Source organism: Lissotriton helveticus, chromosome 3_2 (genome assembly GCF_964261635.1).
Source record: "Lissotriton helveticus chromosome 3_2, aLisHel1.1, whole genome shotgun sequence".
Taxonomy (NCBI): domain Eukaryota; kingdom Metazoa; phylum Chordata; class Amphibia; order Caudata; family Salamandridae; genus Lissotriton; species Lissotriton helveticus.
This window is the reverse complement of record NC_136062.1, coordinates 460,151,946-460,169,011: the sequence shown is the minus strand read 5'-3', so window position 1 is coordinate 460,169,011 and position 17,066 is coordinate 460,151,946. Positions and strand designations below refer to the sequence as shown.

At 45.8% G+C, this 17,066-nt stretch overlaps 1 protein-coding gene across 1 annotated transcript in view; it reads left to right on the top strand.

The window, feature by feature from the left end:
• SYT13 (synaptotagmin 13) overlaps window positions 1-14,574 on the top strand; it is a 162,680-nt gene extending 148,106 nt beyond the window's left edge. Inside the window, exons 5-6 of the mRNA XM_078684368.1 lie at window positions 9,797-9,944; window positions 10,597-14,574. Coding sequence (XP_078540494.1) covers window positions 9,797-9,944; window positions 10,597-10,904 — 456 coding nt within the window. The 3' untranslated portion in view covers window positions 10,905-14,574. The remainder of the gene's footprint in view (window positions 1-9,796; window positions 9,945-10,596) is intronic.
• The last annotated feature ends 2,492 nt before the right edge of the window (window positions 14,575-17,066 follow it).

The following is a 17,066-nucleotide window of genomic DNA, read 5'->3' as shown; positions in this document are numbered from 1 at the left end:
TTTAGAAATCCCATTCTGCCCAAGTAGGCAATATATCACTAAAGTCCATACAGTACAGTTCTTATATCTCCTTATAAACAACGTGCCTTCTTTAAATCAGTGCACTATAATTTGACCTTCTTATGTCGGCCAAAAGGATATATAGGTTCTTATGCATTCCTTCCTTCTTATTTTTCCTCTATTTCACCCACAATATAAAAAGACAGTATTAGATCAACTTGACATAAATGGTATCATCTTAAACCATTAAACATTTGTTCTCCTAGACTTGCATCGAACATTTCTTACTTGGCACCCAGCAAATTTGCTTGTGCATCTATCCCAGATGCACTGCTAGCTCTTTGTCTCTGTTCAGCCCTGTTTGAAACATAGTTTCGTATTTGACTATCATGTTGGACTCTAATCTGCGTAGTATTTGTGTTCTGTTGCCTCCCCTTTCCAGAGCCCAAACCCCATCCAATACGCAAACATTTAACAAACTTGTGTCCTTATTGTGTTTTTCTTTGAAATGTCTAGCTATTGGGTATTGTTTGTCTTCATTTGCAAAAGCCCTTACATGTACTAAAATGCTACTTTTTTGCTTTGTGGATTGTACTGCCGGTGTAATAGAGGGAACATGGACATTTCAAGCAATATACACAGAAATCAGAGTTACATGTCATATGTTTTCTTATGATGAAGACATTTTTCCTCTCAGAGAGTTTTACCTCCTTGCAGCTAATGCTGTTTTTACAAGCCTTACATTCACTAAAGACATTGAACCCTTGTATGCTACTCTTGTTCTGTTACTCTTGTATAACACAGTTACCCAGCACAACCTTTAGTGATGCACACCTCTTAAAGGTGACTTGTGTGTGATTACCTACTGATTTCGATAGGGTTTCATCTATTTTGAGCACATTCCAGAATGTAGTTAAATTCTTCTTTACTTCCCAAGCTTGGGTACTGAACTCAGTTATAAATCTAACTGGTTGCTCCTCCCCAATCTTGATTTTCGCTATTGATAAATCCACTATCTTTACGTTTTTCAACTTATTACACACCTGGTCAATTACTTTAGGCAAGTATCCCCTATCAATGAATCTGCTTCTCATTTCTATTATTTCTTCATTGAACCCCTCCTCTGAACTACAATCAATTTCTTCTCGCTCCGAGTAGTTCTCCATCAGGTATGCTTTTGATCAGGCTTTTGGGATGACAACTTTCCGCTTGAAGTATGCGGTTTCCTGCTGTTTTCTTGCAGAAAAGTTCACTCTCTAACTTGTTATTGAATACTTTAATCTTGATATCGAGAAGTTCAATTTTGTTTGAGTGTATGTGACTTGTGAATTTCACTTTAGATTGTAGTCATTCAGTAAATTGACTAATTCATCTGCTTCTTCCCTTGTTTCATTCCAAATGCAGAATATGTCATCTATATACATCTTATCCAGAGGACTGGTTTTAGATGATACAATTTAGGTCATGTTGATACTGTCTTTTTATATTGTTGGTGAAATAGAGGAAAAATCAGAAGGAAGGAATGCAAAATAAGCTATAAATCTTTTTGGCCGACATGAGGTCAAATTATATTGCACTGATTTAAAGAAGGCGAGTTGTTTATAAGGAGATATAAGAACTGTACTGCATGGACTTTAGTGACATATTGCCCACTTGGGCAGAAAGGGATTTCTGAAAAGAAGTTTTCCAAACAAAATGCCCACTGGGGCGGAATTATAACAATTTCCTTGACAGGAAGATACATGTATAAATATATTAATTAATTTTATCCATTAGATATCCTTAATTTCACATCGTGAATGATATACCGTATAAGCTGATACACTGCAATGAATTATGCCTCTAAAGAGCATAAGAATATCTGGTTGTGAATAAAATTTGGCAAGAAAGGTAAATTCAATGGATGTATGACGTTACAACGCATACTTTTACCACGCATACCTTTACAACGCGGTTTTTACCATGCATACCATTACAACGCATAGCGCTTAGAGGTGCTGGATAGTGGTAAGTATAATTTTCTATTCCAACTCCAGTCCCCGTGGACACTAGGGAAGGTGTTGGATAGAAAATTAAACTTATTACCTATCCTAGAGCGCCCCCCGGCGCTATGCGTTGTAATGGTATGCGTGGTAATGCCTGCGTTGTAATGGTAGTGCGTTGTAAAAATTTCATTGTAAACGTTACATACCAAATTCAATAGTGTTTAAAGATGGCCACCATCTAAAATGTTGTATATGAGTATTCTGTGCAGATCTAGCTCTATCGTGGTGGGAGGTAATTTGTTTTTGAGGTGTAATGAGGTAAACGCAATTGACCTGTGACTAAGAAGCAAAAGCTTAAAAAAGCGTTGGGCATTTTTCTTTTGTTGCGTGAAAATAAAATAAACACGCTGATGTTAATCGTTGAAAGCAGGCCACATAGGGCTGTCTCCGCACTCATGTAGTCTCAATCCAACGAGCACTGGACTTACATAATGACAGCTAGCCTTTCCTTCCCTTAAAGGAGTTTGAGTATCGTTCCCATGAGTTCAACCCACACTAAGTAGTAAACATTGTCTCCAGCCCCACTTCTTGATGGGCAGTAACAGCTGTTAAATTCTCGACGAACGTCTCCCAGTATATTCCCATTCAGAGGAAACTCGTCCTCAGACATTAATATGGGTGGGGAGCAGAATTTATATCCTCACCCTGATCTGGAGCAACACCCTCAGTCAAGAATGACTGCTGAGAGAAACTAATACCTGGCTTCAGGAACTTGCATTTATGGAGGTGGAGTATTAGGCTGTGCTCTTTCTTTGAGTGACAATGACGTGTGGAAATATTGTTACTGATGTTTGTGACTCTTGTTAGTTTGGCTAGGACCTCTTGAATGATATTCTAGAAGACCTTGGCACTACATCAGCCTATTTCTGACTTTAAAAGATGCTTACAGCGCCAATTGCAGAATCAACTTACACTTAGTCCTGCTTCCCTTTCTGTTTCTAGTCAGGCTGACACCAAATTCGTTGGAGTTAATGACTGAATGACGTAATGACTTGATGTCTTAAGTACGAAGCAAAACTTTCAACCTGGTCCCTGTATTCAACCCAGAGTGCAATGCGGTCGGTCTTAACATTCAACTTTCACCCTGTCTAGTATGACCAGATAACTGCAGTTGGCATTTTGTACTCTTTTGACAATATTTTCAATTCAGACTTAAAAAACAAAATCCAGATCTACTATTTTGATTTTTGTTGTTTTGGTGTCATTTTATTTATTAGAGTTTACTCTATTTTTCTAAATTGATTTGGGATTTTTCTTGTGTTCTATTTTGAGTTTTATACTGTTTGAGTTCTGTATAAATACTTTCCACATTGCTTCTAGGTTAAGCCTGACTGCTTTATGCCAGAAGAGAGTTAAACTCTGGATTATTTAGTCTATTCTGTGGTTCACCCTGACAAAGATTGTGATTATCCTTTTTTTTCAATTTTTTTTATTAAACTTGCTCATTACATGCCATCAAGGTAAACAGCATTTAGCAGTTGTAGAAATAATCACATAGTATTATCGGCATTAGATCAATTTTCAATGTTACAGTACAATCAGACGTTTTATTTGAAGTCGTAGATTTAAGTGTCAAACAACAGATGTCATATCATTTACATTTCAATACATCGATTATAAGAACCACCATCTTTCATGAGGTTGTCCTCACTCAACGTTTAGTGCCCGATAAGATTGCCATGGGTTCCATAATTTCTTCCCATTTTTTGATGCATCCCCTACTGCGATATACTCCTTCCTCCGCCCTCTGGCACCAGTCTAAGTCTTTCTTCCAGTTTGCCACCGATGGTGGGATTGCGATCCCCATCCCCGCGCAATGTTAATTTTTGGTTACTCCCTCTGGTACTGCCAACCATATTCGAGCATGTCTGGGCCAGTCTTCCTCCCCTTGCATCATAAGCAGTAACCCCTTCGCCTCAGGCGGGACCTCCACTGAGAGTTCTTGTGATATGATCGCAGTTACTTCCTCCCAATATCTGCGACTCTGCGTGGACATTTCCAAAGGATGTGAAAAAAGGAGCCCTCCTGCCCACATTCCCTCATGCACAGGGGTCTCCTGTCCTTCCTATTTTGTGTAATAAACTGTAAGAATAATATGTTCTATGGAGAATTTTAAACAGTATTAGTCTAAATTGTGCCAGGATCGCTATTTCTCAGGTTCCCTGAAGGGCTTCCCATCCATTCCTCATCTGTAATGTCACCTAGGTCGTCTATCCACATTGCCCCAAGGGGTCCGGGGAGTTATTTAGCAACATTTTATAGATCAGTGAGACTCCCTGTGTTTGAATAGGGCTTACTAATACACAGTCTTCGAGGGGGGAGGAATCAGGGAGAAAGCTCCCCTCCTGGATGTGCACCCTGAGCGTGTGTCCAGTCTGTAACAGTGAAATGTCTGGGACGTTCCTAAATCAAATTCTTATTTTAGGGCAAGACCACTGACTCATTGTCAGTGAAATTGCTCTCCCACCCTCGCAGCTCCACCATTAAGTGAGGTGCCCCTGCCCCTGCACTCTTGAGTGTTGGTGATCGAGGCCCTCCTCCACCCGCAGGTTTCCCTGCGCCTCATCCCTGGTGGTCCAGTGGACCTCTGTCTCCTTTCTTTCTTTCTGCTCCTTTACTCGTTTTTCTCCCCTTTCTATCTTTCACCTTTCTGCACCTCTGTTCTTTTGCGCTTTATTTCTGCCCATTTCCCTTTCTCTCCCTCTGCTCCTTCACTCGTTTTCACTCGTTTTTTCCCCTTTCTATCTCTCACCTTTCTGCACCTCTGCTCTTTTGTGCCTTATTTTTGCCCATTTTCCCTTTCTCTCCCTCTGCTCCTTCTCTCGTTTTCACTCGTTTTTTTACCCTTTCTATCTTTCACCTTTCTGCTCTTTTCTGCATCTCTGCTCTTTTGTGCCTTATTTCTGCCTATTCTCCCTTTTTTCTTTATCCCTTCTTTCCTCCCTTTACCTTTCCCCACCGCTGCTGCCCCGGCGGCCCCTCCCCCCCCCAGCACGACGTCCCAATCCAGCTCCCCTCCCCACTCCCGCCTCCCAGCTGTCCAGCCCTCCCCGACCCCTACTTAATGGCGGCCACTGCGGGGACAGGCGAGCAAGACCACTGACTCATTGTCAGTGAAATTGCTCTCCCACCCTCGCAGCTCCACCATTAATGAGGTGCCCCTGCCCCTGCACTCTTTAGTGTTGCGGGCACGCCGCTGGTGCACCGAAGGCGCATCAAAGGCAAGCACGTCTGCGCCCGTCTGCGACCCGTCCGCGACCAGCACCTGGAACCCTGGACCTCCGCCCCGCCAACGCTACGACCCAGCAGCACTCCACGCACTCAACCCAGGCTGCAACAACAACTGCAAGCTAGCATCACCAGCCGACACCCATGGACCCTTCAGCTGTCACCGCTGCCGGCACACCTGCAGCACCGCCAAGAACACGGATCCAGCACAACCTGCCCACAAGAACACAACCGAACTAAAGACCCTGCAATGCATCCTCCTCAACGTCCGATCCCTCCACAAACACGCCACAGAAATCTGGGACCTCCTCGACAGCACAACCCCAGACGTAGCATTCTTCACCGAAACCTGGACCAACACCACCTCGGGACCGGACATCGCCATCGCCATCCCCCAAGGATACAAGATCTCCAGGAAGGACCGCCCCATCCACCCAGGAGGAGGAATCGCCATCGTCCACAAATCCAGCCTCCGCCTGAGCACACTCCCTGACGAGTCCACAGAACTGATGGAACACCTTCACTTCAAGATACTGGCCAGCCCCACCGCCGCCCTCCGAGGAACCCTCATCTACCGACCCCCTGGACCCCGCGGACGCTTCGCCAACTCCATCACGGACATTATCTCCCCGCAGGCCATCGCATCCACCAACTACACCCTGCTGGGAGACCTCAACTTCCACCTCGACAATCAACTGGACCCCAACACCACATCCCTCCTGGACAACCTCCACAACATTGGACTCCGCCAGATCGTGACCGAGCCCACGCACTCAGCAGGACACACCCTCGACCCCCTCTTCACTACAGGAAACTCCATCACCTTCAGCCACACCACCGAACTCCCATGGACCGACCATCGTTGCGTCCACTTCACCTTCAGAACACCCACCATCCACAGACACCAGCACCTGCTTCCACAAAGAAACTGGACCAAAATCACCGATGACCAGCTCACCTCCTCACTCAACAACTCCACCCCAACCATCGCGGAAAACGATGACCCCAACACCGCAGCCCGAACCCTGCATAGATGGATCTCGGACAGCACCAACACCATAGCCCCCCTCAAGAAAAACAACAATACCCGTGCCAAGAAAGCCAGATGGTTTACCACCGAACTTCGAGAGTCCAGGCGCACATGCCGCCGCCTCGAAAAGGCCTGGAGGAACACCAAATCCACAGAAACTCACAACAATTTCAGAGCCACTACCAACACCCACCACCAACTCATCAGAAATACGAGGGAAAAAGTGATTGAAGACAGAATCTCCACCCACGCACACAACAGCAAGGAACTCTTCAGCATCATCAAGGAGTTCGCCCAACCCACCAGCGAGTCTACCGACATCCCTCCCTCACAAGACCTCTGCGACAAACTCAGCATCTTTTTCCACCACAAAATCAAGAGCATCTACGACAACTTCGACGAAGACAACCAACACACTGAACCCTCACCAACCACCCCCGACACCCGGAAACCAGCGATTGATGACTGGACACCCCTCACCACCGAAGACACACTGAAGATAATGAAGTCAATCCACTCAGGGGCCCCCATGGACCCCTGCCCCCACCACATCTTCAACAGAGCCGCCAACACCATCGCACCCATCCTCCGCCAAACCATCAACTGCTCCCTGGCGACCGCCTCATTCCCCGACGACTGGAAACACGCCGAGGTCAACCCCCTCCTAAAGAAACCCTCAGCGGACCCCACCGACCTCAAAAACTACAGACCCATCTCCCTGCTCCCGTTCCCAGCGAAAGTCATCGAGAAAGCCATCAACAGCCAACTCGCCACATTCATTGAAGAACACAACATCCTCGACTCCTCCCAATCCGGCTTCAGAAAAAACCACAGTACGGAAACCGCCCTCCTCGCCGCAACAGACGACATCCGCACCTTACTGGACAAAGGAGAAACAGTAGCCCTCATCCTCCTCGACCTATCAGCGGCGTTCGACACAGTCTCCCACCGCACCCTAATACGCAGACTCTACGATGCAGGAATCCAGGACAAGGCCCTCGACTGGATCTGCTCCTTCCTCTCCAGCAGGACGCAGCGGGTCAGACTCCCCCCTTTCCTCTCGGACCCCACACCTATCACCTGCGGAGTCCCCCAGGGCTCCTCCCTCAGCCCGACGCTCTTCAACATCTACATGGCTCCACTTGCCCCCATCGTCAGAACCTACGGACTCAACATCGTGTCATATGCAGACGACACCCAGCTCATCCTCTCCCTATCCAACGAGCCCAACACCGCCAGACGCAACTTTCGAGAAGGCATGGAAGCCGTCGCCAAATGGATGAAAAACAGCTGCCTACAACTAAACACCAACAAAACAGAAGTACTCATCATGGGCCCAAACCCCGACGCCTGGAGTGACACCTGGTGGCCCACCGCCCTCGGAAACCCTCCAACCCCCACAGACCACGCACGCAACCTGGGAATCATCCTGGACTCCGAGCTCAAAATGGACCGCCAGATCAACTCTGTCTCATCCTCCTGCTTCCACACCCTCCGCCTCCTTCGTAAGACCTTCAAATGGATCCCCCTCGAACACCGAAAGACAGTCACTCACGCCCTGGTCACCAGCAGACTCGACTACGGCAACGCACTCTACGCCGGAATAAACAAAAACCTCATCTGCAAGCTACAGAACATCCAGAACGCCGCCGCAAGACTGGTCCTCAACCTGCCAAAACACTGCCACATCTCCCAGCACCTGCGCACACTCCACTGGCTCCCCGTCGAGGCGAGAATCACCTTTAAGATGCTCACCCACGCACACAAGGCCCTCCACGGCACCGGACCAGCATACCTGAACAGCCGACTCAAATTCCACGCACCCCAAAGGACCCTACGATCAGCCCAGCTTTCCTACGCTGTGGTCCCCCGCACCAGAAAGACCAGATCGGGAGGCCGCTCCTTCTCCTTCCTCGCGGCCAAAGCATGGAACGCCCTTCCGCTCCACCTCAGACAGACAACATCGCTCCCCATCTTCACAAGAAACCTCAAAACATGGCTCTTCGACAGACCCCCTCCTTGATGGAATGGAACCTGCACCCCCCCCAACCCCCCCACCCCTAGCGCCTTGAGACCCTTACGGGTGAGTAGTCGCGCTTTAACAAACTCCTGATTGATTGATTGAGGGATTCAAAGGAAATGAAGGCTCCATTTCTCCACACAACTCCTAAATGTTCAATGCCTATTTTTGCCAATTTTGAGAAACCAGTCAAGTTTGAGACTTTTGTCAACCTGTCGCTATGCCAGAGAGGAGTCATGGCTGTGAATGTTTCTCAGCTTCCTACGTGAGCCTTGGCTTCTCTCCTGCACTTGACCACAGTGGCTGTATGAATAGGAAGGGTCTTTTTCTTCTTACAATTGTATAGTATGGCTTCTTAGTTATTATCCGGCATTGCCTCTCTATCGACCCTATATGTAGGTTCATCCCAGTCAGAGTACACCCAACCATTGATCACCAGCATCTGTGAGGCCCAATAGTACAATTTAATGTTTGGAATTGATAGGCCCCCATCATAGATTCCTCTCTGAAGTTTCTTTAAGGGGATCTGCGGGGCACCCCTGTTCCATAACAATGTACGGAGCTTTTGATCGATTTGGTTACAGAAGATCGGGGGACAGGGTGGGGCGTGTTTTGCAATACATACAGGAATCTTGGATAGGGACATCATCTTACATAGGGCAGCCCTTCCCATTAAAGTGAGAGGGAGAGCCCGCCAAGATTGTTATTATTTTTGAAGCAGGTTCTCTCCCCCTTCAACAAATTATCTAAGTTTTTGATTAATCTTATTAATAAATGTAGTTTGCCAGCATATCAACTGCAGTGATCCGGAACTACACTACTTTAAAAAACATAGTACTAGCATCAACGTTCTCCTAAACTCTGGTGTGCCCAGCAGTACAAAAGAAATGTCTGTGCCTCAAAAATTGCAGCTGCCCACCTCAACAGCAAGAAACATATCTCACATATGACGTAATAGAAGCACAGGCGCTGTCCACTATACTGCCCTTCAAGTGAACCTGGGAAATCAACCCCATCAACAAAATTGGGCCCACAACATAACCAGTAGTTTTCAAATTGTAAATCTTGAGCTAGGTTCATTGGCGGCATTGGATTTTAATATGCCTTGCGTGGTTTCAAAAAGGTGGCATGGAAGGTGCTATAACACTCCGTTCTGGAAAAAATGGCCACAAAGCTACCAAAAGCGGGCAAAAACAAAACAACCAAACAAATCCTTTTCTACAGAGTGGGCAACAGCATCACTATCTTTACTTGTGAACATACACATAAAGTAGAAAAGTAAAAAGCAAACACAAAGTAACAGCCACAGAGGCAATATTCTTTGTCAACCCCACAATCAAACCCAAACCTTATAGCTTGCTGCCTCATTATTTGATAAATAACAACCCCGGGCAAATTAAAAATCCATGTAGTTTGGTTACTACCAAATTCAGAGATGGAGAGTCTCAACTTAAATCTGTTCTTCTATTGCAGGATGGAGCTGAGACCAACAGTGACACCACCTCTGGTGGAGAGGTTCTACTGTCCATCAGCTACCTGCCGGCAGCAAGTCGTCTCATTGTGGTCCTCATCAAAGCGAGAGATCTTCCTTCCAGTAGGCTCGATGATCTCCTTAGCAAAGGCAAGTATGGACTTTTGTCCCTGGGTGGAGCTATGGTGGGCCCGACGTTCCTCACTTCCACAAGACATATGAAAAGGAACACATTGACCACTTTTATTATAGTGCATGTGACACACTGCAGGACATACACATACTCGGCCATAAGACGGGGGAAGGTGATGGAGCCGATACGATCTACTACGGGGATATCCAACCTTGATCCGAGTGGACCTGATCGATGACCCACTTGTGGGATAATCAGTTAATCAGTATGTAAATGTAGACTGACTGCATTTACATTTATCTCATGGACCTAAACATCTGACATTGACCGGGCACTTTACACCAATGCTGGGCTCTCCTGATCCAAGTTTAATGCACCATTTTATCATTATGTAGATGTATCAGTCGCATCCACATTGGTCATTGTTTGGTGAGTGTTGGATGACTTTTGTGAAACAGTGGAATGCATGGTGTGGAAGTGTAGCAGCGGACATTCCTGGGGCTGCAATGGGCTTGTGTTCCTGTCAAACTACTGTTCAATAGGAAACAGCGCTGGGCTATATGCAGGTCCTAGAGTTGCACTCACCCACTCTCCCAGCCTGGGTTAAGGCTGATGGAGTAGTGTACAATGACTTGACTGACAGTTGTTTCTCCCTGTCTCCTGATGTAGACATGTCTGTGAAGGTGACCTTGAGGCACTTGGCTCTGAAGGTGAAGAAGAAGCAGACGAAGCGTGTCAAGCAGAAGATCAGTCCGGTATGGAACGAGATGATCATGTTCGAGGTACCTCAAGAGCTCCTGGGTTCCTCCAGCGTGGAGCTGGAGATGCTGTGCCAGCACACTCCGGGTGGGCCCTACCATGTGCTGGGCCGCTGCCACCTAGGATTGCAGTCCGTGGGCACAGAAAGGAACCACTGGCAGGAAATGCTGAACAACCCCAGGAGACAAATCGCCATGTGGCATCAGCTTCACCCGTAGCTACAGTTAGGGCAGATGGAGCCCTTCCCATGCGAGCTCAAAGATCACCTCGAAGCCAACATAGAGACTGCCCCCAAAACAAGAATAACAAATTAAATGTACCTGCTCACTCATTAGTAACATGGGTTAAAAACAGTGGCCATGGACACAGCTTTAAGTAAGTGCTCATGGCAAAACACGCTAAACGCAGTATTATACAACGGTGTGAGTGGGATATGCACTTCTCAAAGACCACCTGGGCACCACCATCCCGTAGGATCTCCTTACCACCATATGAAGGCTCCTTGGGTTCAAGGGTTATTGTGCACTACTAACTCATGGTTGCTGCACTAGGTCCATGACATTTATCCAAAATCACTTTAAACTGGGTAAAGTGCACATACACCCCCTTGAGCTGGGACGGCCTTGGTGGCGTCTGCATCATAAGTTCATGAAAGCCGCTTTCCCAACGGCGTTAAAGGAGAACTGCTGGGTTATTATTAATACTTACCCTACAATGTATGTATTTACAAACTGAGCCATTAGCCCTGTGTAGGACTAAGTTAGTAAAATTTATGAACTAAAGGATCCTATGGGGCAGGGAGTGGGTGCGTAGTAAAAGAGCGTAGAACATTTGTGCCACTTATGGTATGGCTGAGTATCTATATGCACTTAAGAGTTACAAGTATCTGGTATGACATAAGAGTGGGGAGAAGTTGGCTCTATTAGCATGAATGGCCATGGAAAGTGTACATTACTAGTCTCTTTCACTTTACTTTCCCTCTGCTTCACTACCTTATTCATGACCACCAGGAGCCTCCCAGGAGGCAACAAGGAGCAGAGGTTTCAAAGGCAACCCTTGGTAGGGGGCTTATAAGAGCACTGCCTTGTGTCTAATGAAGGGTACTCAGGCCTTGCAGGTAATGATGGGGCCTAATCCCAAACTAAAGAGGGATGTAAAAGACCAGAGGAACAACACATCTTCTTCAAATCATGTCCTGCTCCAGCACATTTCTATAGCACTTTAGACTGATGTGTAGTCGCTCTAAGAGCAGAGAAGGATGTCACGCACCATGCATCAGTAACGTGGAAGCAATAATATTGGGACACAAACTATCACACGAGAAAGGATTTGAAACCAGTGAGTCTCTGCACACTAGGAACTTTAAAAGTAAAGGAATAATTGGACAAATCGTCCTCTAGCTAGAAGACTAGATCTGAGTAAGACCCTCACCCGGCATGGAAGCGAATGGGCCTTGCTTGAAGCCCATCCCTTTAGCTATTCGACTAGATCCAAATAAGGCCAAACATGGAAGAGAAATGACCTAGTTGGAGGCCATCCTCTCTGCCTTGGAACCAGGTTATAAATGGTAATCTCAGAAGCCCCCTCCCCTTGTGCCCGCCAGAGGGCTCAGATCTCAGAGGCAGAGGAGCAGTACTCAACAGTAAAGAACACAGACACCTAGTGTTAAAGATTTGCACTCATACTCAAGGCGAAAACCCTTGAATAGGAGAGAGTTCACGACTGATGGATATTCCCTCAAAGTAGCCAAATAAACAAATGAATATCTCAGGCCAGTATCTAGAGCTTCCTTCCACCGTGATCAGACAGGCAATGAGGCACTCACACAATCAATGGCAACAGAGCACAAGCGGACAGCCACAGACTCCTAGGCTGACTGAGCTCAGTGTTGTCTAAGGCAGTGGCCAAGAAGCAATAACCATGCAGTTGCCATCTGAGTGTGCAGTCACAGTCTGAAAGCGCAGTTGCATTCTGAGAGCGCTGTCGCGGTCTTGGAACGCAGCCACCATGTGGCAGCAGGGAAGGCAGCGAGTGGCAGAGTTATAGTGTCAAGGGAGTTTGACAGGACATAGACGACAAAACGCGGAGTTGGCCAATGACTGCACTGGAGTACAGCATCTCCTTAGACATTGCATCAGTATTAGCAGGAGTTTTTTTTTTTAAAGCACAGAATTCAATTCCATATTTGGGATCACAAATATACTAGAGGCTAACAAAGTTGTGATGTTTCAGGTGATGGCATTGCAGGTATCAAGTCAGGTGGGGTTAGCGAAGCATATGTTTCGAAGTGACGATTAACAACGTTGTACAAACTACGACTATGATTGGCCAACCTTGTAACAGAAACGACTATAAAAGTAATAATAAAATACTTTGAAATAAAAAAAAAAGGGGTACGCCTCTAACCTAAAAACTCAGACAAGGTACTCGTATGAAGGATTCCAGTGCAAGATTCCGTAAAAATGACTTAGCTAGAGCGATATATCAGGCGAGATGGCTTGCTACTTTTCCCTTTACATCAGTAGAAGAATTAAAAAGTCAAGTCCTGTGTTAAAGCACATACAGCTCCATCAGGTCATATTTGGTGGATGCAAGCACTATTTCACAAGCACAACCCAAACACTGGTCTCTGGCCACATTTCTCAGGTCTTTGCAGCTCTGCAAGTGTCCACAATGGTGGCGTAAGCCAATGATCGAGCCGCGCAGGCGTAAGGGATAATCACGAGTGCTGGTGGAGAGTTCGCCAATGAAGAATTTTAACACTATCACCAATAATCAGAGGATTTCCTGGTATTGCCCAACTCTAAATCGGGCATTGAGCAATTTATGAGAAACAGAACACACAAATGAACATAATACCAAGTCATTCATTACATATTACCAAGTACTGGCAGGCACAAATGCAGGGAGAGAAGACCAGTGTCACATGGCTGGGATCCTAAGTCCATCATTGTAGGTTTCTCATCACTCAAGGTCCCAGACGTCCAGCGACCGCTTCCTTCTCTCTAGATACCAAGCGAGGACCCTTGGTGATCCTTGGACCACCAGTCTTGTCTCTCCATGTCTTCTCTGTCACATTCCTCTGTTGGCAACAGATTCTGGGCTGCAGCATCATTGGTCCTTAAGACAGTACAGCTAGAGCACCTCCTAGCAAATCTAAGGAAGTGCTACCGTGCAGTGACCTAACGCTAAAGAAAATTGACAAAGACCAGTCATGAAAATCGCAATTATTGTCCAAGTTCTACTTGGCGTAGGCAGGAAGAGACAGTCATTTGTGTTTTCTTTTGGGGTTAAGTAACTCATATTGCAGATCACTTGAGTCAAGCCAGTGCATTAAAATCCAGACGAGCTTCATGCGTCTGGGTCTACGGCTCATGCGGTATATACCCCTGGGATCCAGATCTGGGCTACTGGGCTGGAAGACCTAGAAGAACTGCATCTCGAGAGGAATCGCTGGATCCAATGGAAGGCAGTTTGTTGTCCAATGTCCTCATGACAGATGATAGGCTTATACAGCAGCTGGTGCTGGGTCCCCAATTCCCATCTCATTGGTGTTGTGATACACTGTTTGCATCATTGCATGAACTTTGAAGTAATGATCAATGTTTTATTAACCAAACTCTGAACTGCTATCTCTGCCAGGGGTTTTTATAACATCTAACCTCTGAGTTGGAGTGGTCAAATGCAGACATATTTATTCTCACCATTCGAGGCCTCATCTCCTCTAGGGATCCTGTCGATATTTCCAGCTAACATTGACCATGTTTGTATTGTGACAATCGAACACTCGTCAGCACATAGAAGCGCAGTATTAATGTGACGTGTTAGCATATCTAGGTCTGTGTTGATGAGAAATTCCTTCAGAACAATAAATAAAATCCAACTGTGCCTGGTTATGCCTTGTTCATTTCTTTATGGTGTTACTTCTCTCCTTCATCCCTATTTTTCTCTTTTCTCCTAGCCAAACTACTCTAAAATAACCTTCAGCTGCTATCCCTGAGTCGCTAGAATAGGGCTGCAGTGAAGGATCCTTTTTTAGCACAGTAACAATTTCAGGGATGGGCACATTTTTGCATGCTCAGATGGTGCCCCAGAGAACAGAGCTGGAGATTATGTTAAGATTCCTTTTAGAGGGCATGGTTACCTTGCTAACTTCAAGAGACAACGTGAATGGACCTGCTCTGGGTTCAAGCAATAGGAGGAGATGGAGCAATAAGCTAGGAAGAACAGGCTTTTCACGTGTGTCTGCAAAAGAGATGTCCCAGCAATGTCACACAACTTGCATGTTGAAGACTTGTGCTAACTAGGGGCATGAAGGAGATCTGGCACTGCACTGGTAGAGAACAAGGAGATGCAGGGCCGGCTTCAGGGCGGTGCAACCGGTGCAGCTGCCCCTGGCGCTGACCTCGAGGGGGGCTGTGCTTGGAAATCATACAAATAACTTACAAGTTTAAAAACACCTGCTGCAGAGCTCCTTGTGTGACCAGCAGTTTTTAGGTAGCAATACAAATGTCAAGATAACTCTGGTGATTAAGGTTTCTGCTGCAGAGAGACAGGACTTTTGTCCAGTGGCAGCTATGACTCAAAGTAGTGCAGCGGGTCAATATGCCTGCTGCAAAGTACATGCACCATGCCGATCACAGGACTGTATTTTATGTGAAAAATTTAGTGTGTTTTTGATTTTCTCACAGAGATCATTTTGCTATTTGCAGCTCATAATTTGCAATGCTAATATAATACACCGACGTATGAACTGTCATCAAAGAACTGAATGCAAACTCCAAGGTCTAGGTTAGAACATTTCTGAGTCTTCCATTATCCTAATGTTGCTAAAAAGGTTTGTTTGGGTAGAAATACATTCTTCTTATTATTAGTGGCTCAGTCAGGCCAGCATAACTTGTGAAACAGGAAACGAGCGTTAAGTGTCCTGAATGTCTGATCCGGGGTGGACAGTGGATTTTTATCAGCGATTTACCGGGAGACCCGGCCATGGAGGCTGGATGAACATAGGTGCCCAGGAACTCTTAGCACTTGGACTCAGGTATGCAATGAGGAACTCTCAACCCTATGGAAATACAGCCTCTGATGCATGGCAAGGTAGCACGCGCAAACAGAATTCTGGAAACGCAGAAGAAACCAGTAAGAAGCATGTTGAAGTCCAGGGTCTGTTACTGACCACTGGCATTATCAAAACAGGATTGAGCCACCTAGACGTAGTAGATAGACAACCTATAAGAAACACCTCCAAGAAACCTTAGGTGAAAACACCAGAATTTGACCAAAGATACAGTTTGAGAGGTAGAGTGAGCTCAGAATCCCCCAAATCTTGACTACGGGATGCTAGATAGAGAAGGAACCATGGGAGCCTCTTGTGGTTCAAGACCAATGTTCCACGTTGGCGAGATGAGCTGGGTCTGCTTCAAGGGTACGTTTGAGATAATTATACAAATATGTCAGTTGTGTGTATTCCATGATTCGTGATCCAGAATTGCCAAGCGGATTCTATGAAGGCAGTGAAACCTGTTGTTGGATTGGGCATTAGAAGAAATGTGAGATGATTATTTGTTATTGACATCAAGGAAGGGAAAGACAAGTAACACCCTATGAAGTGAGTTCAAGATGACATGGTAGGTGACAAATGAGGAGTTGAGGCAATATCACCTTAGAAGACTAAAAAATGCATTCAGGCGACCAGAAACACATCAAGGGTCTAAGAAGCAGATGGTCAAGTAATGAGGTATTGAGTAGGTGGAGTAGAATCAGTCAAGATATAAGAGCCTATTTAGTTAGAGAGAACTCGGACCTGGGCCTGCAGTCTGTCTCCTGTACGTGTCCGCTAACAACCCTCTTAAAGAATTTGTTATGTCAGGAAGCTCCATGAAGTAAATATCATGAGTAAAAGGTACCCTATCAAAGGCTCTTACCTTCTGGAGTAGAAGTTGTAGAAGCCAAACTGGCTGTCCCAACATTAACATGTTACAGTGACATGCACTTTGGAAAGTAGCACCAAAGTCCAGAATATCTTAAACAGAATAGGAGGACCCCAGAAAATTGAGGTTAGTGCAAATGTATTAGATTCAATAGTCTTAGCTCAACGCCTACGCAGGCATCCTCAAGTTACACACATGTGGCGTCAAGTTAAGTAAACCTATACTCATCTTGTCAATATTTCAGTCCTCAGTATTTTGGCCACTATACTGGTAAATCAATAATCTCTGAGTCTAGCCCTATCACACCAACATCGATATTTATATCCAGTTAGGTTAATATCATATTACAAAGAAACCACAGTAGTTACAACAAGAATATTTTTAATTATAGTATCTTTCTCCAAGTCTAGCGAACACGTGTTTTGTCATATGGGGTCAAAACCCACGACT